The sequence below is a fragment of the Halictus rubicundus genome, chromosome 10, assembly GCF_050948215.1.
Source record: "Halictus rubicundus isolate RS-2024b chromosome 10, iyHalRubi1_principal, whole genome shotgun sequence".
Classification (NCBI taxonomy): domain Eukaryota; kingdom Metazoa; phylum Arthropoda; class Insecta; order Hymenoptera; family Halictidae; genus Halictus; species Halictus rubicundus.
In genome coordinates, this window is record NC_135158.1 from 9,949,034 (window position 1) to 9,962,547 (window position 13,514).

Genomic DNA, 13,514 nt, shown 5'->3' on the forward strand with positions numbered 1-13,514 from the left:
TCCTATTATAAATTTTATGAAAAACGAGGATGAAATACGTTTTTATTTGATAAAAACTTAACAATTTATTTCTGAAAAGGTTATTGTTATTGGGCTTATTGAAAATACATAAACAAGAAAGACACATGTAGAAAGAAAATAATATTAAGAATTTCAATTGAGTTCGATGTGATATTTCGGTTTCGGTGTTTTTTTTTCTTTTGTCTAGGACTCTCCATTGTAGAGTAACGGGTATTGGCCCAGCTAAATGTTTAGGCAATTTATTCTTATTGTATTTTATTGAAATTTCGAGTTTTTATAGTCAATGATAATTTTATATTTTTCACGACGAGTATACACGTCGAACACACTTAACCGGTTAATATCATTCCTGGGCCAGGAGTCCTGGCAGAGTGTTTCCATTTGTTAGTGCAGCACGATGAAAACTTCTTTTCCATTTAAAAATAATATTTGAATTTAGCAAAAAAGATTTTCATACACCGCTTATATAGGATTATTAAAATGGACTAGCAAAGTGCATTTTGATATGGACGGTACAACATTTAAGCTTATTATTCGAACTGTATTTCAGGAGTTTCTGCAATCGTATTAAGAGAAGATTTATTTTGTTTTCCAGGTGATACTTGTGAAATGGAACGAGCCTTACCAGAAGTTGGCTTCGTGCGACAGTTCCGGTGTCATTTTTGTGTGGATCAAGTACGAGGGACGATGGAGTATAGAACTGATCAACGACAGAAGCACTCCAGTCACGCATTTCTCTTGGTCACACGACGGTCGCATGGCTCTCATATGTTACAGGGTAAACGGCTTTCATTGGACTCTCCAACATGTTTAATAGCAGTCATGTGCAGCGACACGTATTAATGCAACGCAATTTGTATTCACAAAAATAGCTGTCGAATTTCGACTAAAAATAAAAATAAAAATAAAAATGAAAATAAAATTAAAAATAAAAAGCAAAATTACTTTATTAAGAACGCTTCAGAGCATTTTGCATTGGCAAGAATTGCCGAGAGAATTAGAGGGAACAAAACCGAGTAAATTTGGATAAATCAATTATGTTGCGGATTATACGTATGAGGCTGTTTGTACACGCGCGGAATTTAATTCTGAAACATGGCCGGAGTAGCTTCGGACAGTGCTTATAGGAATTCCCGTTGGAACTGCCTAACACCACTGCGATAATATTTCAGGATTAAATTCCGCGTATATACATTATTCATAGTTTCACCTAGGGAACTCGAACAGAGTATGTACTAAGGGTCGGTAAGATCCGATCCCGAGCATGGACCTTGGCCGTCCGATGTCGCGTCCCGTCCCCAACATTTTTACGTGTCGATGGATAAAAAGAGGTACAAGACGAAATGTTGGTCGCGCAGTCGGATATACGGAGCCAAAGTTGGTTCCAACTTTTGAATCAGGCGTGGACGCGAAGTTGGCCTCAATGACGTTGAACGTCAATTCCCCATGTATGAATCGAGCATTAATGGAGTGTCTCTGCGCTAGCCCCGATAATAAAACTCCAATTGTCAGTTTAATCCGTCGGAAATTTCGAATGAAACTCGCTAGAACAATTCTATTCGTCGCAGAACAGAAAATGAAATTTACATTTATTTTTCCATCGATAACCAGAAGTTTCTGATGAAAATTGAAATTTCGCGACATAGTGGGCTAATACGTTCGCTATCAATTATCACGGTGGTGTGACGAATTTGTAATTTTGTCCAGATTGTTATTTAAAATTAGAACACGTAGCACGATATTCGAGGTACGTCACTCTTATGATGAAAATCTTTCTCGCATTTCATTAGAGGATACGTTGCATTTAATGGAATTTTCTGCGTAATTACTGGACTGCGGATCTTTATGCAAAATAAAAAATTTCTACCTGAATTGCAACAGGTTGGAGTGAAACAGAGATTTATTTTCTTTCTTTCTTATAGGTTGAAAATAATGTAACAGCATTTAAAAATTTTTCTAATGTTTTTACCATTTTAACCCTTTGCACTCGAAGCTATTTTAACATTTCTTCCGACCTACAATATTTCCTTTCTATATATTTGTTTTCATGTTATACATACGAAAATGGTGCAATTTACTCGTACATTACTGAAATATTCAGTAATTTATTAAATACAAACAAATTTAATAACGCAAAACATATTTTGAATAATGATACAACAATTTTTAGTGGTGCCTTACAGTCACCATTCGAGTGCTAAGGGTTAAAATACGCCTACCAATTTTTGTCATAAATGCATAAAATCCGCAGTCGTAATTACACATGTACAACTGTACATAATTAGGATAATGCACCACCGTGTTAGACCTGATCGATTCCTCCCAACGTAAAGCTTTCAACAACTAGAATTGTTTTCATCTGAATGGATTAAAAGAAATCGAATTTTCCTGTTCGCAGGACGGCTTCGTGCTCGTAGGCAGTGTCGCGGGTCAAAGGTACTGGTCATCGATGTTGAACGACAAAGCTACTATTACTTGTGGTATTTGGACACCGGATGATCAACAGGTATATCACACAGAAACATACTACAACCTCACCGTCATCTACTACATACTACGCCCGTACGATTTCGGACAAGTTTTAATTCGAACATGTCCGTCTTGAATGGAATATTGAGTACGTTGCGTGCCAAGCTTCCGCTCATGAAAGTGCCATAGAAGCCTTTTTAATTAAGAGGATACGAGAACCACGTACACCGAGACTGACTATGTAAGGAGGCTTGATGCGTCAGTCCTTTGCTCACTCAGAGGAAACTGTTTATTTAACTAAAACTCATGGTAACATCAATTTAACAAAATGCTAACGCCACGCATAAATCAATAAAATTATATATAACAGTATAAATCAATAACAGGTAAACATATGAGTAATACAAACGGTGATATAAACATTCTTACAACTATAAAACTAATTTTAGATTTGTGGCGTGAATCTATTTACGAATTTGTATCGCAGGTCCGACGGATCTCTAAATTTTTATCATACTTACAGTGTTTACTCTATATACAGGGTGTTCCAACATTCAATCAATTCCGCGAAATTGAAATGAAGCGACAAACATTGGCTTTGTTATGGAGTTATTAATGAAAAACACGGACCAATCAGAGCGTGGCCAGGACGCATGATGGCGGGGAGAGTCCGGCTCGGCAGCATGATCTACTGAGCGGGAGTGTTGGCGTTGCGTCGTGGTGATACAGCGAACAAGGGAAAGAGCAGAAATTGATTTATAATAATTAGAACTTACCATTGGGCCATTCGGAGACGAATTGCACAGCTGGCTTCAGGTATACGGCACTGTAGAAACCTCAGGGACGTAAGGTCAGGTCAAAAATCCCGACTTTCACTTTTTTATCGATAAGTTAATCGTACGTTTATTTCACACACAGATCCCGTAAAATTTTTCCACACTCGCGATCACTGTTCTGTACTAACAACAATTGCGATATGAATGAATGTGATCGCTAGACTGCGAATTTTATGCATTCATAACAAAAATGAATAGGTGCACTTTAAAACAGTGGAGAAATTAGAATAATTTAAAAACACCTAAATATTATTTTTTCAACTTGTTAAAACGATTAAAGCAAGAATCTGTCAACATCTGTCTGGCTCCTGTCCATTGCAACAACAGCAGTCAACTTTTATTTTGCACAATAATCCGCAGTCTAGTGATTAGTTTAAATATGATTATTAAAACACACACGCACTAGCTTCGGATTGACAAGTCGTCAGAGATGTTCTCTCTACCGCGATTCGAACAACACTGACCTCACGCAAGGTTTTTCTGAAAAGTTTAGGAAGGGCATAACGCATGACGAAAACAACGGGACAGAAAAGAAGGGCACGGGGGGGACCGTTGTGAGACTAGAATTTATGGCACCACGTGTTTAGGTTTTACTGCGAATTAGTACACAGAGTCGATGGGTAACTTGAAAGCGAAAGTGAAAGTGAAACTCAGGATTGTTGACTTGACCGCTCGTCCCTTAGGTTGTTGTACACCTACTGTCCACCACCAGGTAAAAAGTCCCTTGGTATTCGACATTGTCGTATACCTGAAGTCAGCTGTGCAGTTCGTCCCCGAATGGCCCAATGACACACACCTCGAAGCAGCAAGTGCATTTACGGCTGAAAAATCGAGTTCTAATTATTATAAATCCATTTCTGCTCTTTCTCTTGATCACTGTACCACCGCGACGCAACAACAACGCTTCCGCTCAGTGGATCTTGCTGCCTCGCTCTGATTGGTCCGTGCTTTTGTTATGCCCCATCGAGCAGAATTATTCGATACAATTTACTTTATTCATACAATATTGCGATCGCAGGTATATTTTGGGACGACAGCGGGACAATTAATAGTAATGGACGTTCACGGTGCAATGGTGTCGGAAGTGCAATTAGCAGCTGGTGTCACTTCGATGGCTTGGAGCGCGGAGAAGTTCATCATGGAGGAAGGGGACGACGATTTAACGAGCGACAGAGGTCACAGAGGTAGTACACTTCCTCAGAAAATAAATACATCCTAAAGGTTTTCATCCGAGAGTCTAACAAAATATTAAGAAAAATTCTAATTGCCTCCACAATAATCCTTCAAGTTTCCAATAATTCAAAGGTGTTCTTAATGAAGAGCCACGCGAATCAAATGCACGCGCACCAGATGAATGTTCGAAACCACTCTAATCGAGAACAAAACAGTACGCGTAATTTATTCCAGATACAGTAGAATTTTAATTGTTCTGTGATCGTAACGTGATGTGTCCGCGTAAAATATCTATGAAACACGATCGGTCAAATTAGAGCGTAAAATAAATGAGATCTCTGAGAGAGTATAATTTATATAATAATTTTCTAGGGATCGCGCGACGGTTGATCGTATTATGATTCGTACCATCAGGTCACAGCGCACTGCACGCTTCGTCGCGTACCTTCCGAACGAATGATTAAAGCATTTCGTCATATTTTATTAAACAAATGAAAAATTAAGTCGCGTTTTCCCCTGGCCTCGCGGCGGCATTTAAACGAACATCGATAACATTTATTAATAGGTGACTCGTAGGTATCCACGCATTATGCAGATTACTTGAAACAGATTAGCGAGGAAACAGCATTAATCATGCAACTTTAATAGAGCCGGGGGGGGGGAGAATTAAATCGAGAGAGAAAGAGAGAATGAGAGAGACGAGGCACGAAGATTCCCCGTAGTTGTTCCGTAACTTTGTAACGTTCGTTTACCGGAATATTCATTCCGGGCGTCTGTCGCGCCTCATTGTCGCGATTCCGCGGGAGATTGCTCAATTAAGGAGCAAGAAATACGTTTTTGCAGACGAGCGGAATTACGTTCTTGCCGTTTGTCTCGCCGACGGGAACATCGTGATGCTGCGGTCTTTCGACGACGTGTCCCCGATCACGATACGGACGAATTTGAGGGCGCCGTTGCACGCAGAATGGAGCAACTCGCGAAAATTATTGGCGATCGCCGGGACGAAGGATTCGGACAGCACCCAGGGCGCACCGCACGAGTACACGAATCTTTTGAAGTTTTACTCGGACACCGGCGCTCTTGTGTACACCACCGCGATACCGTACACGCAAGTACGTATCTTTCCGCGAGCACGCCGGCTTATCTGCTATCGTAAGAGCACTGCGATCCCCTAATGCACATTAATTTTCCCTCTTATCGATGCCAGTGCCCAGTGTCGGCGCTTACGTGGGGCCACAACGACAGGAGACTTTTCGTTGCGACGGGAGCACGTGTTCACGCGGCCTGGGTGTCAAGGTAATTCGTGCCGCGCGTTATTATTATTGTTACAGCCTATTTCTCATGACAACGCGATTATGAAATGCGTTACGTTCACAGACGAGTCGGATCGCTGCAGCTGTTGTCGCGTTTGGCAGTCAGAGCTGCACTAACTAGGGAGTCCAGTGTTCAACAGCTTCCATTGCCACCGAGATTGAGAGCGTCCGTGGCCGCACTCTTCGCTAGTACAATAAGGTAATCAGCAAATTCCTAAAAATTGATAGAAAAAAAATAAGCCGTTCTCCCCATAAATACAGTCAAATTAAAAGTATATAAATACTTTGCCATCTAAAGTCGTAGTACGCAACATAACATTCGGAGACTCCATAATTTAATACCTCGAAGAGGGGGTGCGTTGTGTTCAATGACAGTATTTTAACAGTGAAGGTAAATGAAGTTCGATGTAACCGAAGATACACCATTTATTGTTTAACACGTTGACCGCCACACCGATGTCCGCAAAAGTAGCATAACGTCGAAACGACATGTTCAATAACGCAAGAATAGAATGGAAAGTTAGTTTCAATGTATTCGCACAAAAATACTGTCCACAATCGAAAACAACGAAACAGCACAGAGCCGCCAGCGAAGCAAGAGGCTGTTAATCAGATTAGACATGACCGCTTGCACTTTCGCGGGCACAAAAGTGCAAAGTGTCAAGTAACATTAGCCCCCGTCCCCTAACACGATTTCTACCTGAAATGGTAACTTTACGTAACCAGCGCGATTCGATCCGATTAGAAGATTGCGCAACCTGCTTTCAGATGTTCTGTGCCCGAACCAAGGGAGCTAAGGCGTTTCGTATCGCGACCACCTCCTGGAGGAGGAAGGTTGCACTGCACCATGCTCAGACACGCGGTGGAGCCGGTTCCATGTTACACGTTATACCTAGAGTATCTGGGAGGGCTGGTGCCCCTGCTGAAGGGTAGGCGAACCAGCAAAATCAGGCCAGAGTTCGTGATATTCGATCCGCAGAGTCAGGACACTTTGCAAATCGTGGAGGACACGTCACAATGTCCGTCGTTCAGTGACGGTTCCGACACGGAAAGGGACACGGCCGATTTGTGCGGTTCGCCGAGGAACAAACGGAAAAACAGGAGAAAAAGAGGAGAGGACAAGACGAACGAGGAGAATGACGATCTCACTTACGTGGACACTCTGCCCGAGGTAAAGCTTCGCCTGACGGGTCTGTGAAACTCGTCTCTTTCCATTTTGACTATCTCCAGAATCACCCAAACTGGTCGCTGAAATAAAAATTGTCTCCATCAATGGCACAATACGGGAAACAAGCAGAAATTTCCTTTTTCCTTCAATAATTCTATGAGATTGAGAACTGCATATCTTCTGACTCGTTTGACTCTCACGTGACGAATCGTAGTTGACTGGGTCTCGCGTGACCCATACTACTAGGGTCATACATATACATTTTGGCCACTTTTAATTATTTACAGTCGGTCACGAAAATATTCGGACACCACTATAGTTTTGACTGTTATAGTCCGTACTTCAGAAATGTATGCAATAAGAACAAAAAGAGGTTTCACGTATGTTACTATGCAGTGTGTAGTTAACAAAAACATATGAGATAATTATTTACGATAAGTGATTACATAAATAATAAAAGAAAAATGGACAGTACGCTCATTTTCATGTCACGAAAATATTCGGACACTATCAAAACTAAGCATATAACACTATATATGAATCTTGTTTTTATAAATTAATATTTTGTTGGATATCCCATATGTTTTATGACGTGCCGTAAACGCGTTGGCATATTACAAATTATTCTTTTTAAATAATCTTACCCGATACGTAGCCATTCTTCTTGCAGACGTCTTTTTAGTTCGTCCTTATTGTTTATGGGAGTTGTTCGAATTCGGCGATCTAATTCATCCCATAAATTTTCAATGGGATTCAAATCTGGCGATTGCGGTGGTGCGTGGAGGACATTCTTGCAAGTGTATAATAAGAATTCTTGCACAATACGCGATTTGTGCTTTGGGTCGTTATCCTGATAAGATTTTATCCCACTTTGAAGTCCCATATTATCAGCACTTTTTTAAAAATTGTTTTGCAAAATGTGCAGATACCTATTTTTATCGAGGATGTCGTCCATAAAAACTAATTCGCCTACTCCATGGGCCGAAATACAGCCCCACACCATCACAGACCCACCACCGTGTTTCATAGTCGGCTGCAAATGTCTCGGATTTAATTCTTCTTTCGATTTCCGCCAAACTCTAATTCTTCCATCGCTTCCATAAATATTAAATTTGGACTCGTCCGCGAAAATTACGTCTTCCCACCACTGACTTTTCTTCGAAATATAGTTTTTTGCAAAATTCAGTCCGTTCATCCTGTTGTTCGCGTTAATATACGGCTTTTTTCGAGCTATTCTTCCATTATAGCCCTCCGATCGTAACACTCTTCTTATGTTTTCCGGATGCACCGATATTCCACGGTCATTATTTAATTCAGCTGCTAACTTTGGAGCACTTATCCGAGGATCACATTTGATTCTCCTAATTATGGAGCGTTTATCACGAGTATTGAGGATCGGTTTGCGTCCGCCTTGAGGGATAGATTCAATTCTATCTTCGTTCTTGTAACGTCACACAATATCCCATACCGTGCTCTTACTAATATTTAATAAATTTGCAATTTTGCGAATCGATTTCCCCTTTTCCCGATGAAAAATTACTAATTGTCGCATATAAAACGACGTGTTCTTACTTTTCCGATCCATTTCGCACAAATTTTGAGCAAGACTGACAAATATTCGATCTCTAACATACTCTGTACACAGTATGATTGATGTGTTTACAAACATTGTTTCAGTCAGTTCCTGGAACCTGGACACTTGAGAAGTATAACAAGTGTCCGAATATTTTCGTGACATGAAAATGAGCGTACTTTCCATTTCTCTTTTATTATTTATGTAATCACTTATCGTAAATAAATATCTCTTATGTTCTTGTTAACTACACGCTGCACAGTAACATACATGAAACCTCTTTTTGTTCTTATTGCATAAATTTCTGAAGTACGGACTATAACAGTCAAAACTATAGTGATGTCCGAATATTTTCGTGACCGACTGTATGTCTCGTAGCAACCGTAATCGATTTCTATGAAACTTTGTGCATGTATGCAACTTAGATCTGGGAAAGGAATATTATAAATTTTCATTATAGCCACAGATGAATATTTTCTTTTCGCTTTTTTTTTCATACATGATCTAGTAAACTAATCCTTTCGTCAGCTCAGGTCGTCTGGTCGAATTTGAAAAAAAAAGTTATTAGCTTTTAAAGGGCGCCAATTTAATCTTGTCCCCGACCGTGCCCGTCTCCCCGAGGACTTTTTAAGGTGTGTTTCGGCGACAATCCCGTGAAAGAGAACGGGGTTCGACTCGGGGCAAGAGGAATTGCGTGATGTAGCAAAAGTTTAACGAGCCCTTTCGGTCTTAGAGTACCCGGCGAAGGTGGTCGCGTGACCGCCCGGTGTCACAAGACGTATCTGTTTGTAGCACGCGAGGCTCGTCGAAGTAACGTCCAATATCTGGGGCACGAAATTCAAGTTTCACGGATTGGCAGACTCGGTGCCCGCGAACCTGGGTCAAGTCACCTATCGAACGTCGTTGCTGCATCTGCAGCCGCGGCAAATGACTCTGGTGATGACGGAGTTGCGTGACGACGTTCCGGCAGGTACGTTCTCGGCTGCGAGCAACAACGCGAAACAAACCTAACGGAATTTCTCGTCCGGATTTCCAGGTCCCGATCCCACCTTCAACCCTAATCTGTTCTCCGAGGACGAAGAGGAGACGTTCCAGGAGCTGCAGGGAGCTTCGAGGAGCACGCCGGACGCGCAACCGCCGCCGATCGCGCCGATGACGCCGCGCAACGCGCGACTGAACTCGAGTCGTCCGAAATCTCAAATTTCCAATCAGTTCATGGCCAACGAAGCCCTGCCCGCCACGCTGTCCAGGGTCGAGAACTACGAGAACGAGCTGCCCTACGTGGACCTGCAGGAAATCGGGAATTTGTACGACAACCTGAGAACCGCATCCGCGAACACCTACAGAACCCCGGCCAGACACAATCCGCCCAGATGTTGCGACGTGCCGGCCCTTCAGTCCCCTAAAAACGCGGTCGCGCCGACGCAAACGATCATCGCGACGTCGAACACGGGGACCGACTACGCGAACAACATCCAACGCATGAAAACCGTTCTGGCTGACCAGCAGGCTGGTATGGTCACGAAGAAGGAGCTGGAGAACAACAAGTTCAATCACATCGGTCAGGACGACAAGTCCGTGCTGTCATCCTGCGCGACGTCGATCATGTCCATGCACAACGGTCAGAGTCCCGGCGCGGAGGCGTCGAGCAGCCGCGATTGCCCGCAAAGTTCCATCGTGAACGGTCTGGACAACAACAACAGTTGCTCCCAGCCGCAGGCGATCTTCCTCAACGGTGTTCAGGGTAGGAAAAGCAGTCACAACTCCGGCAACGGCGCGACAGCTTTGAGCCACGGGCAGAGCAACGGTGCTTTCAGCAAAAACGGTATACACTTGGCCAGTAACCATTCGCCCGCGTGTTCTTATCAATTTCCAGAGAACATCGAGCAGTGCGTCGGCCAGGCGTGCTCGCACTGCAACGCGAAGTTCAAAGACTTCAAGTCGCACGAGTCGTGCGGGAAAACGAACGCCGGCTACTTGCCCGCGTGCAGCACGAGCGGCCGGGCCGAGGAGATGCGTTTCATCGACGACGAGACACGCGGAGAAGCGGTGGCCTTGGAACAGGCCAGAGGTGTGCACAGAACACCGACGGTCGTCAGTATCGGCCCCCTATGCGTGAACGACTCCATAGTCAGGAGCTGCAGCGTCGGCTATCTGGACATGGTCGACGCGCAAATGGTTCCCTGCGACGTCGCGCTCAAGATGCTCAGGAAAGAGGCGCCCAACAAGAGGCTGGTCCTCGTGTCGAGGAAGACCAAACGGAGAAAAAAGAACAAGGCTCAGCTCGAGATAGGACAGCAGACGTCCAAGTCACCGAGACTCCGTAACTGCGGCAAATCAAGGAGTTTGGATTCCAGTGATATATTCCCCGTGAACGATCACGTGGCCGCTCCGCCGAAATTGCCCGAACACATCGAAGAGGCGCCGGGGGTCAGTAACGCGGAAATCACCGAGGCCAAGAGCAACGAGTCCTTGGAGAAGACACCGGACGCGGCCGAGGTGTCCGCCGAATGCGCGAAACGAGTCGCCGGCGCTAGCACCGCGAATCCTCCTGCTAAACCGAGCCGACTAGACAGTCCTAATTCGCCCGCTAGGTGAGTTTAGAATAGGATCGGTTGAGATCGTTTTATAATTTGATAATCTCATTTTTCTTACATTACATTCTGCAGAGGCTCCAGTCCAAGCGGTTCACTGGCGTCATCACTAGACGGGCTCGCAGCTCGGCTGCGAGATTTCGATGAAAGTCATTCCTTGCCACCACCGTCGCCTCGTCCATCGTCCAGGTAAATATGTCGTACAGCGTTAGGGAACACCTCGGATTAGTTATACAAAAGATTTTGTTTCTTGGTTCTCGAGGAACGATAAGCCGCCAATTTATCAACGAAACATCTATTTCTCAGATTGCCTAGAAGTTCCCCCAGTAGTCCAGCACCCTCGAAGAAAGGAAAAAGACCGGCGTCAGCGTCGCCAATTAGGAGACGACTTCTATCAAGTCCCTTGTTAAGCAGAAAAACACGAAAAAGCCGGGGCGAAAGCTCGGACGAGGAAGGCCTGCTCCCGGACGATTCGTCGATGAACTACAGAGACCTTGAGACCTTCCAGAAGGCGCAGTTACGTCAAAAGGTCCGTAAAAACAGTAACAATGTCACGAGATTCCAAAGACAAACTTCAAACATAATTTCACCCTCTTTTTCGATCATTTAATCTGTATAGTTTCTCGCTGAACGTATTTTTATAGAAAGAAAGACTATATTTTCTATTTTTTACTATTAACCCTTTGCACTCGAGGCGCCCGGCTGATTTGAATCGGATTCAAAATCAAAGAACTTTCGATAGAAATGAGGTAGAGTGATGAAATTTTTTTTAAATTAAAGCTGAAACTTTGTAGAATATGGGAAAAATAAAGAGATTATGGTACGAACGTTTTTTAACCTTGAGAAAATTCGTTAAACTTGCACAATTTCAAGAAAATTGTGGTTTTTCCAATACCACGCGCGGAAAAAATTTTTTTTAACATGTTATACATCATTTCCCATAGATTTTTTTCACGCTGATTTAAAATCTGGTCTGAAAATTTGTCTACGACGTCAGAATTTTGCAAAAAATAGATTTTTGTGACAAAAACTAATGAAATCATTTCTATCGAAAGTTCTTTGATTTCGAATCCGTTTTCGTCCAAATTGCCCACTGTGCGACGCTGCTGCGGCGTTACAGTCTTTTTTTTTTGGGTCGTGGAAATTTGCCTGATCAATTCTTACCTTCTCTACAAACAAGAGAAGACTAAAAAAGGGAAAAAGCCACTGAGCCATTTTCAATTTTTAAAAACACTTGTTGAGCAATTGAGAGGAACATATCGCCAGCATCGTGAGCAAGCGTCTACGTCGCATTCTGATGACATCAGACTCAGTGGAAACCTGCACATAGTACTTAAAGGGCCGAAAAGGGACTGTAATTATTGTGATACGTGTCCTGGTAAACCTAGGATGCATCTTGGGCATTGTTTTACGAAATATCATACAAAAACTAATTACAGAGTATAATATTTCTCAAATTTTGTTGTTTTCGATATAAAAATAAATAAATTGGTGAAATTTTCTTATTTGTACACGTTTGTTTGTTTATAAATGATTTTAAAGTACTTGTAAAATGTTTCCCTAATTTGGCCGAAATCGTCTCGAGTTGCTGGTTTGCGCAAGCGAAAAAGGCCTCGTGTGCAAAGGGTTAAAAAAATACTTTCTTCTCGACCAAATAGCTTTTCTAGACAAAAATTTGCACGAATCTCAATATTGATTCTGTTTTAAACAGTTTGGTATTAACTATGTAGAAAAGACTGTTGTTATAGCGATAATTAGAGCTCATATAAAACAACATACGTTACGATGACAATGCATTTATAACAACGATGCATAGTTAAAGCAGAAGGGTGCGGGAATATCCGGCCACAAATCGGAAGCGGTGAAACGGGAGCTGGTGATGCACAATAAGGCACCGATGTGGAACGAGGCGAGCCAAGTATATCAACTCGATTTTGGTGGCAGAGTGACTCAAGAAAGCGCGAAGAATTTCCAAATAGAATTCAAGGGCCGACAGGTAGGAAAACGAGCTTTTAATAGAATCTCTGTCTGCCCCGTACACGAACTACCGCTACATTCGTTCCAATTTCCTATTAGGTCATGCAATTTGGGAGGATAGATGGGAACGCCTACACACTAGATTTCCAATATCCTTTTAGTGCATTACAAGCGTTCGCTGTTGCCTTGGCGAATGTTACACAACGGCTCAAGTAACTGACAGTCTTCGGTACGCCATTTGATACAAGTATGTAAATAATTCTAATCACGTGCATTACATTGTGATTCGCCGACACACCCAGTCTCCGAGCTCGTGCAGGAAAGATTATGCGTGTGAATATGTCACGTGTTTCAATGTAGACGTATGTCTCGTAAATGTACAATCTTGTA

The 13,514-nt window shown here is 42.7% G+C and overlaps 1 protein-coding gene across 3 annotated transcripts in view; it reads left to right on the forward strand.

The window, feature by feature from the left end:
• Tusp (WD40 superfamily protein Tusp) overlaps positions 1–13,514 on the forward strand; it is a 69,810-nt gene that overhangs the window by 53,844 nt on the left and 2,452 nt on the right. Inside the window, exons 3-15 of one of the 3 annotated variants that reach the window (XM_076794955.1) lie at positions 617–799; positions 2,420–2,527; positions 4,345–4,510; positions 5,343–5,611; positions 5,707–5,795; positions 5,877–6,011; positions 6,581–6,983; positions 9,346–9,523; positions 9,590–11,147; positions 11,223–11,336; positions 11,454–11,676; positions 12,964–13,143; positions 13,224–13,371. In XM_076794955.1, the coding sequence (XP_076651070.1) occupies positions 617–799; positions 2,420–2,527; positions 4,345–4,510; positions 5,343–5,611; positions 5,707–5,795; positions 5,877–6,011; positions 6,581–6,983; positions 9,346–9,523; positions 9,590–11,147; positions 11,223–11,336; positions 11,454–11,676; positions 12,964–13,143; positions 13,224–13,340 (3,723 nt within the window). In that variant the 3' untranslated portion in view covers positions 13,341–13,371. The remainder of the gene's footprint in view (positions 1–616; positions 800–2,419; positions 2,528–4,344; positions 4,511–5,342; positions 5,612–5,706; positions 5,796–5,876; positions 6,012–6,580; positions 6,984–9,345; positions 9,524–9,589; positions 11,148–11,222; positions 11,337–11,453; positions 11,677–12,963; positions 13,144–13,223; positions 13,372–13,514) is intronic. The other 2 variants (XM_076794956.1, XM_076794957.1) reach the window with 2 other exon arrangements.